The sequence below is a fragment of the Cervus elaphus genome, chromosome 5 (genome assembly GCF_910594005.1).
Source record: "Cervus elaphus chromosome 5, mCerEla1.1, whole genome shotgun sequence".
Taxonomy (NCBI): domain Eukaryota; kingdom Metazoa; phylum Chordata; class Mammalia; order Artiodactyla; family Cervidae; genus Cervus; species Cervus elaphus.
This window is the reverse complement of record NC_057819.1, coordinates 113,908,664-113,928,982: the sequence shown is the minus strand read 5'-3', so window position 1 is coordinate 113,928,982 and position 20,319 is coordinate 113,908,664. Positions and strand designations below refer to the sequence as shown.

The window sequence follows — 20,319 nt, the reverse complement described above, 5'->3', positions numbered from 1 at the left end:
CAGTGGCTAAGACTCTGTGCTTCCAAGGCAGGGAGTCTGGGTTCAATCCCTGGTCAGGGATCTAGATTCCACATTCTGCATGCTGCAACAAAGATCAGAGATCCTGAGTGCCACAACTAACATCTGGTATAGCCAAATAAATAAATAAACAAAAAAACCAAACCAAACCCCACAGCTCATCCAAAGCAGGAGATGGGGGAGTGAGCCTGCCATTGTGACTTCCTCCCACAGTTCAGAGTCTTGTTCTTAAGAGACTCATCATGCTCTGGAGTTCTCTTGACCTCTGATGAGGTACATGGTACCTTTGGGTCCCAAGGCATTTCCACATGGAAGTGGGGGCTCTCAGTCTCTTGGACCAAAGACTCATTTGTGTCCAGAATGTCTTTCTTCAACAGACGAGGCAAATTGCAAGCTCTGCCAATCCAAGTCGGAAATGGAGAAGGATGAAGGCTAAAGTCTTTGAGACAGAAAGGAAGAAAAGTTGTCCCCAAATAGCCACATGCTCTTCATAAGATGTGAACTTCAGTGAACTTCAGTGAAGATGTGAACTAAGGAACTTCAGTGATGTCAAGAGACATCAGTTGTGACAATGCCAGAGGTGGAGAGCAATTCGATGAAGGATCTGACAGGTGATCCTGAGACTCCCTCAGCCTTTAAGAGTACCCAGTAGAGTCCACCTAATGCTGTGTGTACGTGCTAAGTCACTGCAGCCATGTCTGACTCTATGACCCAATGGACTGTAGCCTGCTAGGCTCCTCTGTCCATTGGATTCTCCAGGCAAGAATACTGGAGTGGGTTGCCATGTGCTCCTCCAGGGGATCTTCCCGACTCAGGGATCGAACCCACATCTCTTATGTCTTCTGCATTGGCAGGTGGGTTCTTTAGCACCACCTGGGAAGCCCCAAACATAGTACCGGCAGGGACATTTCTGAAGTGAGCATTTTCGACATCTATGTGCTTCCCAAGCTGGATGTGTAATTACACTACCTTGTGAGTTGCGCCATTCACACCAAGGTAGTCAGGAATCATTTCTTGTGAAACCTGGAAGGACCAAACACCTCCACTCCCATTTAGACCTATGGAGCTAAGCTAAGCCTTTAAAGACTGAAGAAATACTGTTCTCTGAAAAAACAATAAAATGGAAATTATACTTAACAAAGTTAGAGATATTTATGTTCCTGTCACTCAGTGGTTCTCAAAACCACCTGGAGGATTGTTAAACATGGATGACTGGATCCCATTCTCAGAATTTCCAATTCAGCTGGTCTGGAAGGGACCTGAGAAACTGTGTCATTAACCTGTTCCTGAGTGAGGCTGATGCTGCTAGTCTGGAGGTCACCCTTTGAGAACCACCATTACACATTATTATAATAATGAATACAGGTGGACCTCATTTTCTTTCTTTTCTCTCCTTTTTTTTTTTTTTAAGATTTTTTGATGTGGACCATTTTTAAAGACTTTATTGAATTTGTTACAACATTGCTTCTATTTTATATTTTGATTTTTTAGCCTTGAGGCATGTGGGATTTCAGCTCTCTGACCAGGGATTGAACCTGCACCCCATGCATTGGAAGCTAAGTCTTAACCACTGGAATACCAGGGAAGTCCCTGACCTCATTTTCTTGTGTTTGGCTTCATTGTGCTTCACAGACACTGTTTTTTTTTTTTTTTAAACAAACTGAAGGTTTGTGGCAACCCTGCATCTGGCTAGTCTATCAGTGCCATTTTTCCAATAGCATCTGCTCCCTGCGCATTTCTGTGTCACATTTTCATAATTCTCACAAACGTTTTCAGGATTATTATATTTATGATGATGATCTGTGATCAGTGATTTTTGATGTTACCATTATGACTCTTTGGAGTCTCAGATGATAGCACTTTTTAACGAGAAAGTATTTCTTACTTAAGGTATATACAATTGTAAAAAGACATAATGCTATTGATACTTAATAGACTACGGTATGGTGTAAATGTAATGTTTCCATGCACTAGAAAACCTAAGGGCTTCCCTGGCGGCTCAGCAGTTAAGAATTGGCCTGAGCTTCCCTGGTAGCTCAGTGGTAAAGAATCCACCTGCAGTGCAAGAGACGGGGTTCAATCCCTGGGTTGGGAAGATTCCCATGGAGAAACAAATGGCAATCCACTCCAGTATTCTTTCCTGGGAAATCCCATGGACGAGGAAGCCTGGTAGAGTTGGACACAACTTGGTGGCTAAACAATAGCAGAAAACCTAAAAATTCATGTGACTTGCTTTATTTTGATATTGACTTGATTACTGAGGTCTGAAACTAAACCTGCAATATCTTTAGGATACAACTATATCTTATATTTTGGGAATGAGGATTTTTAAAAAGATTTTTTTGATGTGGACCGTTTTTTAAAGTCATTATTGAATTTATTACAATATTGCTTCTGTTTTATGTTAGTGTTTTTTAAAAACTATATTTACAGTTTTTGGTTTTTTGGCTGCAAGGCATGTGGGATTTTAGCTCCCTGACCAGGGATTGAACCAGAATTGACCAGGGATGTGTCTCCGCATTAGACGATGAACTATTAACCAGTGGACCACCACAGAAGTCCTGGGGGTGAGGATTACGTGGAAAATTTGATGCCAAACATCCAGCACAGTACCTGGTATTTGCACATATTGCATAAGCACTGGTGATGATTTTGAAGGCTGGTCTGATGTGTCTCATTCCATGTAGTTGGTATTTTTATCACCTTTACTTCTGTCTTCTTCAACTAGAATTTCTGGTTGCTGCAAACAAATCAAACTGAGGGATGATTTAATCTAATTCTTTCAATTTGCTGAAGGGAACTGAAGCCCAGAGAGCTAGAGTGAGTTTCCCAAGGTCACACAGTGAGTTAGATCTCTATCTTGACTTTTCTTAAGCAGCACATTTCAGGGAATAGGGCTGGGTGGCATTTTCCCTTTCCTGCCCCTCCACCAAATCTTCTAGAAATACATGAAAAATAAGACAAATACTTATACTTCAATATTATATTGAGAAGGTGCATGAATAAGAAGTGACTACATAACACACACATTAAACACAAAGTGTGTGAGCCCAGGAGTTTTGCACTCAGGCCTAAAAACCACTGGTCTCTCCTTAGCTTGCTTTCTTGGGAAGTGCTCAAGGACTTCTAGAATCAGAGACACCTGCTCCTGGTCTCCTGGCTTCACTCATCCCAGTGCTGCAGTGTCCCATCTTGAGAGAGCAGATTCACTCTGCCTCTGGTCTCTGAGGTCCCAAAGTAAACCACCCCCTCCAACTGCCCAGTTTTTGCAGAAAGTGAGAGCAGAACCTGTTTCAGCCTCTTCAACAAATAGTAATCGAGCTCTCTGTATGTGGAGCAGAGATAAATGAAGAGGAGGATCCAGAGATGGTCTAAATTGAGCTTCTGCTCACAGAGGTACTCATGACATTGACCTCCTTTCCCAAGAGTAGGGTTCTCACCTCTTTCTTCCTCAGTAGTGTCTTGCTGAAATGATGTCCCTGAGTTTGTTCTCTCCTCTCATTTTTTTCTTCCCCTGGGAGGAAGATGATGCTCATGAATGAGACTCAGAGGCTGTTTTTCCTTCCTCCCTGGATTTATATCACTGCCAGGATCCATGCAGCTTCTGTCACCCACACATTTCCTCCTTAAGGGGCCAGGCTTCCTCTTCCCACAAAGGATGCTCTCATTAAAAGCAGGCGCCTCTGCCCCAGAACTGTGGCCTGTCTTTGGGCTGGAGAAGGTAGGGGCGCAGGGGACAAGGTCACTGGCAGCCCAGGGTCAGGCCCAGCAGCCCTGGCCTGGAAATGAGGGCCTGGGCCTGGAGCTGGTCCTTTGAAGATGTATCCTGGAGCTCTCTCCCCTGATCAATGACAGAAGACCAGAGTCCCGCGTTAGCCAAATGACAAGCTTGGCCTCTTTTATGAGGAAAGGAACTCCTTATTGGAAACCAAATTACAAATTAATTAGCAGCTTCCTCTGGGATTGAGTCTAAACATCAACACCCCTCCACAATGATTTGGTAGCAAAAGGCCCCTCACTCCATGAGTATAAAAAGGCTCAAACAGAATGCGGTTGGCAGACCACATTGCAATTCAGGTAGCTGCAGCCTTTCCGACACGCCATCTGACTGCTCCCCAGCTCCCATCAAGAGCTGACCCTGATCCTCCTCTTTTGGCTCCAGCTGCATGAACTGCCGGCCAGAACGGTGTCTGGGTTACATCTGCCAGCCTGGGACGTGTGTACCTTTTCTCCCTGTGTCTACCACCTACCACCCAACCAGCAGAATCTTCAGCTCCATGGGTTCCTGCAGTTTGTACTGTGAAAGTGTCTTCAATAGCAATGAGAAGGAGACCCTGCAGTTCCTGAACAACCGCCTGGCTGCCTACCTGGAGAGGGTGAGGCAGCTGGAGCGGGAGAATGTGGAGCTGGAGAGAAGACTCCAAGAGGCTTTTGACTTTCAAGAGCCCACCTTAGGTCCTAACTACCTGTGTTGTTTCAAGATCATTGAGGAGCTCCAGCAGAAGGTAAGGGCAAGTGGTGAACAGACTCCCTGGGAGGGCGACCGGAAGAGCGGAGATCCAGATTTGAATCTCATTAATTTCTTTAGCTACCTTCAGGGAAAAGAAACTTCCCTAGGGCGCAGCATTTTCTCATAATTCGAGGGCTCAGCCAGAGTCGTTCATGTGGAAAGAGGCTTGGGATCTAGTCTCAGTTCTGTCATCACTTCACTACCTGACTCTAGGAGGTCCCTTCCCTGGGCCTCGGTTCCTCATCTGGAAAATGGGAATAATAAGGGTCCTTATATCTAGAAGATTCTATGGCAAATACAGGTAAAGTGCTTAGCATAGCACTTGATATGTGGTGAGTTTTCAGTAAACGTGAAGACTTGTTAAGGACCCTTCTAACGTCATGTCTAATAAAGTCTATCCTTCCATGGTGCTCATTGCCTCCAAAACAAGGCATTTAGATTCAATGACTATCCCCCAGAGTTCCAGGGGTTTTGTCAGGGGTGGCTGAAGAACTCACTTGGGTTCTTTTTGCTTCTTCTTGTCCTGGACTGATCCCCTCTGTGTGCTGTGGCCCCAGATTCTGTACTCAAAGGCAGAGAACGCCAGGATAGTCGTGCAAATTGACAACACCAAGCTGGCTGCAGATGACTTTAGGAGCAAGTGAGTTTGGCCCAGGGGATGGGGTGGGGTGTGGGGTCGGGGGAGAGCCCTCTCTCCTGGCATGTGCTTGGGGACAGTGTTCTGTTATTTTCATAGACAGTTGGAAAAGTGCCAGCGGCTCCAGGTTGTCCCAGGGTCCAGTATTCAGTCTCAGCCCTCAGTGGCTGACCATGTTCTTACACAGGTATGAGACGGAGCTGGGTTTGCGACAGCTGGTGGAGGCTGACACCAATGGCCTGCGCCGGATCCTGGATGAGCTGACCCTGTGCAAGGCCGACCTGGAGATGCAGGTGGAGTCCCTGAAGGAGGAGCTGATGTGTCTCAAGAAGAACCATGAAGAGGTGAGGCTTGAAGTCCAACCAAGGTGGTCCTGGGGAGCCCAGTGAGGGGAACCTGGGGCTTGGGGTTGGCTAGACATGGGTTGAAATTCCCAGGCTGTCCAAAGATTGTATCTGTGACTTTGCCCAATTTATTAAAACTTTCTGAGCGTCCTCGTCTGTAAAATGGGGCTGACTCTATCAACAAGGCTGCTGTGAGAATTCCGTGAGGTTACGGGTCTTAAGGGCTTCCCAGGTGGTACTAGTGGTAAAGAATCAGCCTGCCAATGCAGGAGACCCAGGAGATGCAGGTTTAGATCTCTGGGTCGGGAAGATTCCCTGGAGGAGTACTTGGCAAACCACTCCAGTGTTCTTGCCTGGAGAGTTCTATGGACAGAGAAGCCTGGTGCGCTACAGTTCAGAGCGCTGCAGAGTCGGACATGATTGAAGTGACTTTGAATGCACAGGTTCTCAGGCACCTGTCCCTTGGTTGGTGCTCAGAAATGCTAACAACCCTCCCTTCTGCATTTCTTGGACTTGTGTGATTGCCAAGGGCTTGTGGTGGCTTGTTTTCTCACGAGAACTGCATACCGGGAGTAGAGTGGCCCAGTAGGGATGGGGAGGGGTTATTTTCCAGAACTGACACGAAATGGCTGTCCAACTCTGCTAGGCTGGATTGTGAGGCGGCCCCCACCTCTTCTAAGGGATAGGCAGTGGTTTTCTTCTGTTTTCTCTCCCCATCGTTCTTCTTCCTTTCATCTGTTTGTACATAATATACTTCATCCAAAAGGCATTGGTCGCCCCTCTGCTTTCTGACTTTTCCTCATCTACTATAGGTCCTTGGTGTGAAACCCCTCTGCCCTGGGCACCTGTGTGCTGCGAAGCTCACCTGAGTTCAGGTGTTTCTTCCCTCGTTCCCTGGGTTGACACTCAACCTCTTGACTTGGGATTTGAAAGCACAAGTGTCTCTGAATCCTGGCTGGGTTTCCTAGGCTGAAGTGAAAAGTAACCACATACTCACCGAATGCCTGAAGGCACCTGACTCACCCCATCTAAATCAGAGAACTGGGAGCTGCCCCAAGAGGCCACTAATGAGGAGCTATCACCGAGTCTTGGCAGCCTCAGCGACAACTTTCTCTCCTTGGCTGCCAAGCCCGGGGGCGCCTTCTGTAACTGGGGCCTTGAACCAAGTAAAGCCAGGCTCCTGCTGCTCTCCTTCCCAGGCAAATGCAGGCTGGGATGGTGGCAGGGGAGACAGGGCACAGCTGTCCCATTTTAGTCTAAATGGATCAAGCAAACCCTGATGCTGCTCTCGGCTTCTGCTAAAGCAACAGGAAGCCTCTCCCATCACAGGGAGGTCCAGGTGGAGCTGAAAGATCCTTGGGATGCTGCAGAGTGGCTGCAGTCCCTACAGGGCCCCTCTAACATGGAGATCTTTAGCATCCTTTGCTTCATCTTCTCACATCTCCCTGGGTAGGTGAGCCAGGATCACGTGACTTCACATTTGTCTGGTGCTCTTGCTTCTTTTCAGGAAGTTGGTGCTCTCCGATGCCAGCTTGGGGACCGCCTTAACATTGAGGTTGATACTGTGTCCCCAGTGGACTTGAACACGGTGCTGGAAGAGATGCGATGTCGGTATGAGGCTCTGGTGGAGACCAATCGCAGGGATGTGGAGGAATGGTTCACCAGGCAGGTGGGTCTCTCGCAGGGGGGCTGGTCTCCCCAGGGTCCCTGAGAGGCACTCCCAGCCTTCTCCTGTCTCCCCCATTGCAGATGGAAGAGCTTAACCAGCAGGTGGTCACGAGCTCTGAGCAGCTTCAGAGCTACCAGTCAGATATCATTGATCTGAGACGAATGGTCAACACGCTGGAGATCGAGCTGCAGACCCAGCACAGCCTGGTGAGTGTGCGGATGGGCTCCTCTCCCCCAGCTCTGGATGCCAAGCAGCATGGAGAGTGGGTGCAGGCTTCCAGGAAGGAGGAGGGGGAGGAGCAGAAGGAGGGGAGGATGGGGAGGAGGTCCAGATTCAGCCACCACTGCTGCTTGCCCAGCTGACCTCTCCTGGAGGAATGTTTCTCCCAAGACCCAGCTCAGAGATAAATGGGCCATGGTTCAAATCTGATGTGGGCTAAGTGACCACTGTCAACTACTCTCCCCAAGAAGGCTTGACCTCTGCTTAGCCTGCTCTTCCAAACCCATGCTTTTCACCCTTATCTATAGAGTTTTAAAAGTGCTCCCTGCCCAAGTTCCTCCCCAGATAAATTTAATCAGAGTCTCTGGAGGTGGGGCCTGGGCCTGGGTGGTTTTTAGAGGCTTCCATGTGACTCTAACATGCAGCCAGGGTTGAAGACCACTGATTTCAGTGATGCTTGTAGGGGAGGAGCCTGGTGAACCTCAGATCTAAGGCCTGAAGCCTAAGGTTGAAGAAGGAATATGGAATTTAGGGTCACATGAATGTGGGTTCAAATCCTGGTCTATAACCAGCTGTTTAACCTTGAACAAGTCACTTGACCTTTCTGGGTTTCAGTTTCCTCAGTTCTGCAGAATGTCCCTGCCCAGTTTCTTCCTGGCTCCTTTTTTAAAAAAATTGAATAGAAGTTTCTTTAAATTCTATAGTGCTTCTCAATTTTTCGTAGTTTCCCACACATGATTTCATATAATCCTATAATAATCCTTTTATCCCCTACCCTTGTATTGCCTCTCACTTTTTTTCCTCTCCCCACTGGTAACCACTAGTTTGCTGTCTATATCTGTGATTCCTCTTTGTTTTTGTTTTATTCACTAGCTTATTGTATTTTTCAGATTCCACATATAAGAGATATCATGGGCTTTCCAGGTGGCACTAGTGGTAAAGAACCTACCCGCCAATGCAGGAGACATAAGAGATGTGGTTTGGATCCCTGGGTTGGGAAGATCCCCTAGAGGAGGGCATGGCAACCCACTTCAGTATTCTTGCCTGGAGAATCCCATGGACAGAGGAGCCTGCAGGGCTACAGTCCATGGGATCACAAGGGGTCAGACAAGAGTGAAGTAACTTCGCATGCATGCATGAGTGAAATCATACAGTATCTGACATATGACTTAGCCTAATGCTCTTCAAGTCCATCTATGGTGCTGCAGATGGCATTATTTTATTATTTTTTATGGGTAAGTAGTAGTCCATTGTGTATATGTTCCACATCTTCTCTATCCATTCATCTGTCAATGGACACTTAGGTTATTTCTATGTCTTGGCTATTGTATGTAATGCTGCTGTAAACATTGGGGTCCATGTATCTTTCTGAATTAGTGTTTTTGTTTTCTTCGGATATGTACCCAGGAGTGAAACTGCTGGGTCATATGGTAGTTCTCTTTTTAGTTTTTTGAGAAACTTCTGTACTGTCTTCCACAGTGACTGCTTCTTGGTTCTTTTTGAGCCAGGCCATGGAAAATAGGCCTATTCTTATTAGTTATTTTGTTTTTCCCTTTGCCTTAGAGAGACTCCCTGGAGAACACTCTGGCAGAGACAGAGGCCCGTTACAGCTCCCAGCTGGCCCAGATGCAGGGCCTGGTCACCAACGTAGAGTCCCAACTGGCGGAGATCCGCTGTGACCTGGAGCGGCAGAATCAGGAGTACCAGGTGCTGCTGGACGTGCGGGCCCGGCTGGAGGCGGAGATCAACACGTACCGGGGACTGCTGGAGAGCGAGGACTGCAAGTACGTGGCATATGTGAGGTTTGGGAGAGGTTATAGGAAGTAATTGCCCATAAGATAGAGCCATGATTAAGAAGCAGTTAGGATGCTGGCATGATCTGAAGACATCAGGCAGGTATTCATGGTGCCATCCCACCCCTGGCTTATTGGGACCATTCTGCTCCAAGCTGACAAACTCCTTCCAAGTGTCCATGTGTGCCAGGTGGCACAGGGGAACTCAGATGGATGATGACAGAGCATCTATTCTCAGGTTGTTTCCATCTCCAGGGAGACAGACAGGCCACTGGAGATCATACGGCTGTGTGTGGGGGATGTCTTTGACACTTGAGAGGGTGATGTAACTTCATGTGATAAGCTGTGGTGGGAGGAAGGACAGGAAAGGTCAGTTGGACCTCATTTGATGGAGAACCACTAATGTCCACGCTCGGGAGGGAGGATTTTATTTAATAGACAGTTGGGAGGGCTTACTTTTTTGTGGAGGAAATGATAAGATTTGCTTAACTGACTAATTCACTTGAACTCGAAGACAAGAGAAAAAAAATATTTACTTATTTTTGAATGCCTATTTTTATTTATTTATTTTTGATTGTGCTGGGTCTTTGTTGCTGTGGAGGCTTTTCTTTGTGGCGAGCAGGGGTGATTCTCTAGTTGCAGTATGCATAGCTTCTCATTGCAGTGGCTTCTCTTGTTGTGGCTCCTAGACCCTAGAGCACAGGCTCAGTAGTTGTGGCTCACAGGCTTAGCTGCCCTGAGGCATGTGGGATCTTCCCCAGTCAGGGATGGAACCTGTGTCTCCTGCATTGGCAGTGGATTGTTTACTACTGAATCACCAGGGAAGCCCAAGAGAAGATATTTTCATTCCCTGTATCTGGTACAGGGTACAATGTACCTGTACCTGGTACCTGGTGTAGTGAATGCTCAGAAAATGACCAAGCCAGTGAGAGCTCAATGCTACTTTTCAAGAAGATGGCAGCAGAAAGGACTGAGTGGAAAGAAGGAGGAGGGGCAGGCAGGGGAGCCATTCAGGAGGCCGTGGGTGTGGTCTAGGTAACAAGAAATGGGGAGGGTCTGAATCCAGGCAGTGGAGGCATCCACTCCCAGCCGTGGTACAGGTATAACTGGCAGGGTTGGTGGCTGTCTGGATGCAGGATATCTCTGGGCCTTGGAAATCAGGTGGGCTGATGACTGTAGGTAGACATTCAGCCCTGCTTTTCGATTATTTATAATCCTGTCCTCCAGAGCAAAGAGTTGCAGAGTCAAATCTTTTTCAAAGACCAGGCTAAGAACATACCGGAGTGATGTGGGTCACTGAGGGATGGTGGAGAACCGGGGAGCTCTATCCTGTCCAACGAGGATGGTGCTGTCCCCCTCAGGGCCATTTCTACCACGTGAGATGAAGATTCAGAATCGTTGGATCTTCCCATTTTTCAAGGGAAGCTGGTTTTCTTTTAAATGTTAAGTTCTCATGATTTTTAAATATTTTCAACAAATTAAAAAAAAAAAAAAAGCCCAGTGCTGGCCAAATGGAACACACTTCACACTGGATGTGGTCCTTGGGCTGCCTATCCAGTCTCTGGGCTATTTGGTCTCCATCCTATGTCCAGTGTATTGTTGCTGGTTTTGAACCCACACCTGTCAGTCTCTGAGATCATCCTTTTGTATTCCTTCTCTAACAATTGATGAATTCATCTTATTCAAAACATTCTTATCAAGTCCAGCTCTAGGCCAGGTATGCAGGGTGGGCATTGGGACTGCTGGTCTCTCTGGCTAGTGGGGAGACAGACAACAGTAGAACAATGACAGAAAACTCTGGAAGGAGGGATATGGTGCCCTGGGGGGATCTCACAGAGATCAGGGGAGGCTTCAGGGTGGCTGTGGCAGTTGGGTTGAAGGAAGCTGCTCTTCCTCCTGGCACAAGGGGGAGCCACTTAGGTTTTGGGCAGAGATTGTTGTGCAGTCGCTAAGACCTGTTTGATACTCCTTGAACTGAAACAGTACTTTGGCCAACTCATGTGAAGATTTGACTCATTGGAAAAGACCCTGAAACTGGGAGGGATTGGGGGCAGGAGGAGAAGGGGAGGACAGAGGATGAGATGGCTGGATGGCATCACCAACTCAATGGACATGAGTTTGAGTAAACTCTGGGAGTTGGTGATGAACAGGGAGGCCTTGTGTGCTGCGATTCATGGGGTTGCAAAGAGTTGGACACGACTGAGCGACTGAGCTGAACTGAACTGAAACATGCTGGGTTTCCTTGTCCTTCACTATCTCTGAGTTTGCTCAAACTCATGTCCACTGAGTCAGTGATGCTATCTAATCAACTCATCCTCTGCCTCCCCCCTCTCCTTGGTCAGGGGAGGGGCAAGTTAGAAGATCACTCTGGCTAAGAAACTGAGGATGCTTGGATGGTTAGGAGGGGTAAGAGTGGGGTTGGGGAGACCAGTTAAGAAGCTGTTTGGCTCACATAGGTGAAGACAATGAGGTTATACTAGGGAAAACAGTGGAGATGGTGGCCACTGGGAGCCCCTGGGAAGCACAAAGGTTGGGGTTGGGTGAGGTGGGAGTGGGGAATGCAGAATTGACAGGACTTGTTGCCGAGCTGGGCTTCTTTCTAAACCTTGCCACATGCCTTTCTTCCGCAGGTTGCCGTGTAACCCATGCTCCACTCCCTCCCAGCCCCCTTGTGCCCACTCCCCCAGTGTGCCCCGGACCCTCTGCGTGCCCCGCACCGTCTGTGTGCCTTGTGTGCCCTGCCACCCAGGCTGCCACTGAAATCCCTCAGCGATGCTGGATCCTGAGGGATGCGAACTCGGTGGCTGGTGCTTCCTGAGGCTGCGCCTGACTGCAGTTCAGAGGCCACAAAAAGAGCAGGGCCAGCCCCTGGGGGCAAGGAAGGCCACTAGCAGTTCCAGGAAGTGAGCCGTCAGCAACTGCGCCCTGATACTGCAGGGGGCGCCCTAGCTCCCGCCTCTTAGAAATGGCTGCTCTTATTTCTACGGGTAAATGGCTCTCTTTGCGGGTGTTTCTGGCGCTCCGTGCTGCACTTTGGAGCATTGTTCTTAGTTAACTAGTAAATAAAGCCTCATCCAGTGTCCTGCACACCCGTTTCCCTCTCCTTGTCACGTATGCTGCTGTATCCACCAGCCAATTCTGCTCAGTTGGGCTCTAGAGGAATGTGGCCAAATTTTATTTTATTTTTATGCCCTTTCTGCTTCAATAGAGACTTGAGCGGCATTTACTAAAAAGACATGCATGCCACAAACCAGTTAAAACCAGGCCACCCATCCAGAGCCAAGTAATAAAAGAATAAAGAGGAGGGGGAGGTGATGATGCCAGAATCCTATGCCAGACTATTGTTAATTGAGTATCTGATAACCCCACCCCCAAACCTCATTACACCTGGTACAATGGGATCATTCATTCATTCAAAAAACCTTCATGCAGGTTCCATATTAGGGACTGACAAACCCACTGTGGTAGTCCTCCAGAACCTTGTTAATGCTTCATTTAACCCTTGAAACAGTCTGTGAAAAATGTACCATTATTGAGGCCAGAGAGATTAAAAAACTCGTCCAAGGTTACACAGCTCGTAAGTTGTGAACCCAGGACTCACATATAGACTTTCAGGTCCCAGAGATACTCAAGCAATTCATATTCTCTGTCCCCACTAATCACAAACACAGCTGAGTGCAGGGGACACAAAAAAAAAATGCAAGCAAAACAATTTTCACAGTCCAGACACTTATAATTAGAGCTTACCAGCATGTGTAAGGCCACACTCCTTCCACAATAAGCCAATAAAAAAAAAAAAAAAACTATTACTACCACTTATTGAACACTTATATTGCCCCTGGTGGGCTTCGCTGGTGGCTCAGTTCAGTTCAGTTCAGTCACTCAGGTGTGTCCAACTCTTTGCGACCCCATGGACTGCAGCACGCCAGGCTTCCCTGTCCATCACCAACTCCTGGAGCTTACTCAAACTCACGTCCATTGAGTCGGTGATGCCATTCAACCATCTCATCCTCTGTTGTCCCCTTCTCCTCCCACCAGTGGTCAAGAATTCACCTGCCAATGCAGGAGTTGCAGGAGATGTGGGTTTGATCCCTGAGTCAGGAAGATCCCCTGTAGTAGGAAATGGCAACCTGTTCTAGTACTTTTGCCTGAAAAACCCCATGGACAGAGGAGCCTGGCTGGTTAGTCTGTGGGGTCACAAAGAGTTGGACATGACTGAGCATGCACACATTCTTGCATGCATGCACAATGCACCTGGTATTGTGTTGAGCACCTTACGTAAATTGATTTATGCAGTTTTCACAAACGCTCTGTAAGGTAGGCATCAGGCATCATGTTCATTTTACAGATGGGAAACTGAGGCTCAGAGAGTGGTTTAGTCAGTTGCCCAAGGTTATAGGCAAGAACAAAGATTTGAACCCAGCTCCACTGCAGCCTTATTCTAGCCACTCTGCTACACCCCCAAATTCCTACCTGGAAAGAGTACAAGCTGACAAAGATTGGGAGAAGTACTAGCTTGAGGAGAGCGGAAGGGCTTCATGTAGCTTGTGGTGTTTGAGATGGGTCTGGAAAGTTGACTAGGATGTCTACAGAGCAAAGGACAGGAATAGGTATTTGGGGTCCATAGGAAAACAGAAATCAGGCCTAGGAGGCTTTGAATGGATCTGCTGACTGAAGCAGCAGTCTCATGGAAAAGACTGTTGGGAATAAAGTTCAAATGGTAGGAAGGCATCAGCCCTTGGGAGGCCTCAGTTACCCTATGAAGAGCCTGGACTCTATTCTGAAGGCAGTGGGAGGGCTGTAGGATTTGAGCCCAAGGATGATATGACTGGAGTGGTATTTTAGAAAGTTCCACCAAGGAGTATAAAGAAGGTGGCTGAGAGGCAGGGAGAAAGTGAGTGGAAGAAACTAACAGGGTCTTGGCTAAGGAAATGACAGTGAGAATGGAAAAATGAAGGGTCAATCTGAGTAACTCAGTGAAGGAGCCAAGTAGGCAACAGATTGGCCATGGCAGATGAAGAGGAGAGAGCTGGAATCTTGAATACCTTTCTGAACCTCATCCTCCAAATACAAAGTCCTTCTTTAATGAGCTGAGGTGATATTTCTATTAAGGATCTGCCCTCGAGACCTGCCAAGAAGTGATGAGAAATGGATTGGATCCTGAAGCTGCCTGGGACTCTCCGGACATGATCCTGCATGCAAGCCTGGCAGACTGGGTCATGAGCTTGGCAGGAGACACAAACACACTGCTTAGCCAGCTGTGGTTACTGGTTGGAGTAACTTCAAGTGAGCTGCAATGTCAAGAGAGAGGGGCTTCTACCTTACTGGATGCTCCAATAACTGAGTGCAAACAAGACCTCCTTCTGACTTTCCGTGTGTGTGTGCTAAATTGTTTCAGTCATGTCCAACTCTTTGCTACCCCATGGACTATAGCCCGCCGGTCTCCTCTGTCCATGGGATTCTCCAGGCAAGAATACTGGAGTGGGTTGCCATGCCCTCCTCCAGGGGCTCTTCCGGACCCAGGGATTGAACCCACATCTCTTATATCTCCTGCCTTGGCAAGTGGGTTCATTACCAGTGCCATCACCTGGAAGGCCCTTTTACTTTCTATTGCTGTGCAAAATTTATCTAGAATGTGCTTAGCTTGATAAACACAACAGACTGAACAGAACCAAATCTTCATTCAGTTCCGGAATCCTGGGCCTTTGCTGTCCAATACTGTAGCCACTACCTCCATGTGGCTGTTTAAGTTTTAATGAAATAAAATGGAAAAATTCAATTCCTCAGTTGTGCTAGCCACATTTCAAGTGCTCAATACTTATATGTGGCTGGTGGTACCACATAGTGCAGAAAATAGAATATTTCCACTATTGTAGAAAGTTCTTCTGGATGCCACAGTCCTGAACTGTCAGAATCATAAAGAGCCTTACAGATGAGCTGGTCCAAGCTCTCCCATGTACAGACAGGGAGTCTAAGGCCTAGGGGAATGGAAAGATGTGCTCACAGATACACAACCAACAGGTGGAAACTAGAGCCAAGGGTTTCGCCGCCAAGCCTAGCAGGTCTCTCTGAGCTCTGTATGCTTTCTCCAAACACTAAGTTTTATTATTTTTTCAGGCTAATAAATATTTTCCCCTTTCTCCTGCTTTTACATCTCTAAGAATAGAGAATTTTTTCCCCCCTGAGACGCTGAAACTCTTTCCCAGGAATATAATTCTCCTTTCAAAAAGAGCTAACAACTATCTGAGAATTCTCTTGCAGTCCAGTGGTTAAGACTCCACGCTTTCACTTACGAGGGCATGGGTTTGATCTCTGGTAGGGGAATTCAGATTCTGCAAGCTGCGAAGAGCAGCCAAAAATTAAAAGCAAACAAAGAAACCACTAAACCCAGAATCTCCTCATCCTTTTTTCTTTTTTAAAAATTAATTAATTTTTTTTATTGAAGGATAATTGCTTTACAGACTTTTGTTGTTTTCTGTCTCTCCTCATCCTTTTAACACTTGACTCAGTAGGTGCCTGGACCTTAGGCTGTAGCCAGTGCTGCAGCAGAAATAATCACACAGGGAGTTGAGGACCAGGAGTCCAGGCCCCAGACATTTTGGGGGCCGCTGTAGGTTCCTTGTCCCCCATCACATATTGTCTAATCCAACCTCATCTTTGTTTCCACACTTGTGTGTCACTCTGACTTGCCAAGACCTGTCTGACCACTCAAATGCTCATTCAAGCTTTTTAATATGAAACCAAGCCCCACAGCCCAGGGCCAGGAGTGCTACCCCCTGCTGGTCACAGATGGCCACCATCTTTCACGTTTGGATGGTCCTTCCAATGGGCTTGCCTGGTGGCTCAGATGGTAAAAAATCTGCCTGTAGTGTGGGAGACCTGGGTTTGATCACTGGGTTGGGAAGATTCCCTGGTGAAGTGCATGGCAACCCACTCCAGTATTCTTGCCTGGAGAATCCCATGGACAGAGGCTACAGTCTATGGGGTCACACAGACATGACTGAGCAACTAAAGCTTTGGATTTCCAAGTTAGAAACACCACAAGTGATCCTCCCAACCAACCCATCTCTCTTGTCTGATGGATGAGGAAGCCTCAGGCGTTAACTCTGGAAAGGCTTTTTTGCCCACCAGCACCAGGACCTCCTGGAGACTGGACCCAGTGCTACACATGTGGGGATTCTCAGAGGAACTCATATCAAAGCCTCTGGATTTAATTAACTCAGGTTTATAGGAAAACCTTGGCAGGGCCACAGCAAAGTAATAAAGCCTCTGGCATAATTGATGTTTGGGAGAAACTCCCACGGGTAGCAGGATACTCCCTGAGTGGGGATTAGGAAAGAAAGGACCTGTGTTTCAAAGATGCAACTTTCCCTGAGAATATTAAAGAGACTGGGCCTCACATCTGCCACCACTCATGGTCCTAGAACAAGGCCTCCTTCTGGGGTGGGAGTGGGGGCCCACTGGGGCAAAGGAGCCATTCAAGAAGCCTGGCCAGAAGGTGATACTTGCAGAGAGAAGGGCCCAGGAGTCAGACACAGTGATGAAAAGGCCGGGTGATTTGTGGACTGAATTATGCTTAATGGTACCCTGCCTATTTTGTTAAGAAAGCTTTCACAATATGATCAAAACAGGATATGCTAGGTGAGAACTGGGAGAATCATTCACAATGAAACATTTCTCTTTTTGGGTTTCATAAATTTTAGCCTGTGAATGCAGTGATCTCAGTTTGGCAAAACAGGAAGTTCCTAAGATCGTTTGATGTCTATCTTCTCGAACAATTGGTTGAGATAAGTGTATTTCCAAATAGTCCTCTTCTTTAGCCATCAATAAGTAACCAGACAGACACACAAACTAGCATCTTGCCATAATGGAAATAACCAGTGACTTTGGCTTTAGAAGACCTGGGCTAGCGTTCAAATTCTATTACTAACGTGCTGTGTCATTTTGGCAGATAGCCTAACCTCTGTGCATCTCTGTCTCCTTCTCCCCTGTGGTAATGAGGATAATTCTACCTCCCTCACAGAGTTGTTGGGATAGAATGCATGTGAAAATGCCTATCATGATGCCTGGCACATGGTAAGTGCTCGGTAAATGTTGCTTAAAGAAAATCTGCTTTGCTTTTATATAGAGAGTGGATAAACAACAAGGTCCTACTGTATAACATAGATAACCATATTTAATATCCTATGATATGGCCTTCCTTGGTGATCCAGTGGCTAAGAATCTGCCTTGCAATGCAGGGAACATAGGTTCGATCCCTGATCGGGGAACTTAGATCCCACATGCCGAAGAGCGACTAAGCCTGTGCATCATAACTACTACACCTGGGCACCACAGCTGGAGAGTCTATGTGCTGCAATGAAAGATCCTGCATGATGCAATGAGGATCCCACATGCTGCAACTAAGACCCCGCACAGGCAAATAAATAAATATTAAAAAATTCTTCCTGTAGAATTAAAATATCCTATGATAAACCATAATGAAAAGAATATTAAAAATAATGTATATATATATATATATATATATATATATATATATGTGTAACTGGATCTCTTTGCTAGACAGCAGAAATTAGCTGTCTGCTTGGCCCTGGTCACTAACTCGCAGCTGGGCTTTCTAGGACCATGGCTTCTAGTGACTGGGACAGCACTAGAACCCCTGCAGAAGGAACCCCTGCTCTTCAGGCTCTGTGAAAAGTTGTATTTACTGCAGGGAGGCTGGGGCAGGTGCCTGCCCCAGAGAGACCAAGATCTAGTGAGACCCTCAGCCTCCAGCATTGCATGGGGCCTACATGAGAGAGTAACAAGCCTAGTAGGAATCTTTCCAGAGCCTGCGGTTTATGGCCAGGCCTGCCTGGTCCTTCTAATGATCACCCAGGGGTTGGTGAAGATTCTCCTGTCACTGCAGATGAGAGTAGGGTAGGAAGCAACTGAAGCCGATTTTATAAGTGGCTCATCTCTGATGGGGGGCAGGGGGGATTCCCTGTGGCTCAGCTTGACTTTCAAGTTTTCTTAGTGGGGCCACTTTCTTTCTGCAGCACATGGGGAGCTGCATCTCTCTTTTCTGGATCCTAGCTGATAAATGAAATGAATAATTTAGTGAGGTTGCATGTTGAATCTGAATCTACCATTGTTGGGTTGTTTCAGTGAGTTACAGTGGGCACTGGTCCAGTGTTTTTTAAATGATGGCTGTGGGTCACTGATGGTGTATGAAGTCATTGTACTTGTTTTTAATCAGCTTGAGATACACACACACACACACACATATACACAGATTGAAATGAAACAATAGAAATTAGAAAGAAGCATTTTTATGGGAAATTGAATCTCTATGTATATGCACATAGTCTTGGGTTGCAAAGCATACAGTGTAATTCTTCCTTGGCTTGTGCTCAGGAATTCAAGTCCATGGTCTGTTCCAGAACTTGCCTTTTCAGATGAGAAACAAGAGACCAGAGAGCTCACTGACTGGTTTTGGGCCACTGGTTTTGGTTTCTGGCTAGTGAGAGACCTTGCTGGGAGCAGACCCTGTACAGAAATGCCCCCTATTTAGTGAGAACAAAACCCTAATCCCGCCCTGTCAGCCCTCAAAGGAGACTTTCCTCTGTGGGGAGAAGTGGCCGAGTGATTTGGTTGTGCCTGTCCGGGGAACTGTCAATAAGCATCCCATCCAGGACTTGGACAGAGGATCCAGATTCCCCAGATTGCTGGAGGAGGGTGGTGGTTGAGAGGAGACTCAGGCCCACACTGAGGATTAACAAAAAGGGTCTATGGATCCCAAATCTAGATAAGCTGGCTCGATGCTGTCTTGTCCTAGTCACTTGGTCCTTCCAGGAAAACAAGCTTGTCTTAAGACCTACCTTCTTCTAGCTCCCATTTTCCTCTGTGGGAAGGAAACAGTACCCAGCCCAAGGTGCTCCCAGGAGCTCCGTTCCAGAAACAAGACTTCTGGGTGTCTAGAAAATGCCTCTTCTGTTTTGGGGAATGACCCTTCTCTGCAGGTGAGGATGTGTCAGGGGGGCCCCCACATGCCACAGTGTGTGGGTCTACAGCCACAGACTCATCCACACGTCGGAGTCAACACTCCAATCCCTGGGGAAAGAGAGAGTCAGTTCCTCACAGAGTCCCAGTATCTGTGCTCTCATGCTGAGCTCTTTCTCCCTCACCTTTGATGGGGCGGGGGAGACCTTGTAAAACATGACTAATTCTTCCATGAAGGGTGTGGCTAGTGATACAAAGTGGGTTAAATAAACACCATATGAAGACAAGGGAATTACCAGGAAACATCCAGTTTTCAGAATTTTTTAGATTTCGGAATTGCAGATAAGCTTTTCGTGGCTTTCTACTGTTTCAAGAAAAGTAGTTTTTTTATTTTAAAGATAATTAATTTTTATTTTATCAAATTAATACATTGCAAATATTTAAGATTTCAAATTATGCTAGAATACATATATCAAAATATAGCAGTTCACCCCTCCCATCAATTTGTCTTCCCAGAAGCAACTGTTTTCAGCTTTTAGCTCTTTTTTCTGGTGTGTATACATTTCTATAATGCTGAGTAATATGTGAATATGGTTAACTTTAGAGTCTTCAAGTTTAGATGCTATCTAGCCTTCCTGTTATGGTAAATAAGGAATTTGCTCTCTCTACTATACCATTATTTTCTCTGCTTCCCCTAAATTCTGCTTTCTGGGGTGTGATTCTTCCCCAGTAACTCTCAGGACAGATTTTATAATCTTCATTTTCTATAACAGAAAATGAAAGCTCTGTGGCTTAAAGCCAGAACCCACACTTCTGCTTGATTCCAAAGTGCTGGTTTTCCTTATATCACATTTCCATGGTCTCTTTTCTTGTTCTTCCAAGTCACTGCTTCTCAACCTTGGCTGCACGTTGGAACCACCTGGAGAGCTTTAAAAAGTACCGATGTCTGGGTGTCATGTCCAGGGATTCTGACATTATTGGTCTGGTTGTGGTCTGGGTATCAGAATTTCTATAAGTTTCCTAGAAGATCCTACTGCACAATTAAGGTTAGAAGTTATTCTTCATGGGGTTTTAAGGGGGGAGAATTTGCTCCAGATGTTTCTAACTGCCACATTCAGGAGAGTTGCCCCTTCTCAGAGCAGTGGTTA

General features: G+C 46.7%; 1 protein-coding gene across 2 annotated transcripts; it reads left to right on the top strand.

The window, feature by feature from the left end:
- Window positions 1-176: 176 nt before the first annotated feature.
- On the top strand, window positions 177-12,275 carry KRT32 (keratin 32). 2 transcript variants are annotated; one of them, XM_043904570.1, is made up of 9 exons: window positions 177-629; window positions 2,474-2,585; window positions 4,181-4,523; window positions 5,086-5,168; window positions 5,353-5,509; window positions 7,017-7,178; window positions 7,259-7,384; window positions 8,961-9,181; window positions 11,821-12,275. In XM_043904570.1, the coding sequence occupies exons 3-9, from the start codon at window positions 4,185-4,187 to the stop codon at window positions 11,948-11,950; spliced, it is 1,218 nt and encodes a 405-aa protein (XP_043760505.1). In that variant the 5' UTR covers window positions 177-629; window positions 2,474-2,585; window positions 4,181-4,184; the 3' UTR covers window positions 11,951-12,275. The 2 variants fall into 2 exon arrangements, with proteins under 2 accessions (XP_043760505.1, XP_043760504.1); XM_043904569.1 differs by lacking the exons at window positions 177-629; window positions 2,474-2,585 and adding an exon at window positions 3,350-3,414.
- The last annotated feature ends 8,044 nt before the right edge of the window (window positions 12,276-20,319 follow it).

Coding starts and splice junctions, on each gene's coding strand:
- KRT32 (XM_043904569.1), top strand. CDS start 3,365: ATGAAGAGGAGGATCCAGAGATGGTCTAAATTGAGCTTCTGCTCACAG. Junction 5,169..5,352: donor GCAGATGACTTTAGGAGCAA/GTGAGTTTGGCC, acceptor GTTCTTACACAG/GTATGAGACGGAGCTGGGTT. Junction 7,179..7,258: donor AGGAATGGTTCACCAGGCAG/GTGGGTCTCTCG, acceptor CCCCCATTGCAG/ATGGAAGAGCTTAACCAGCA.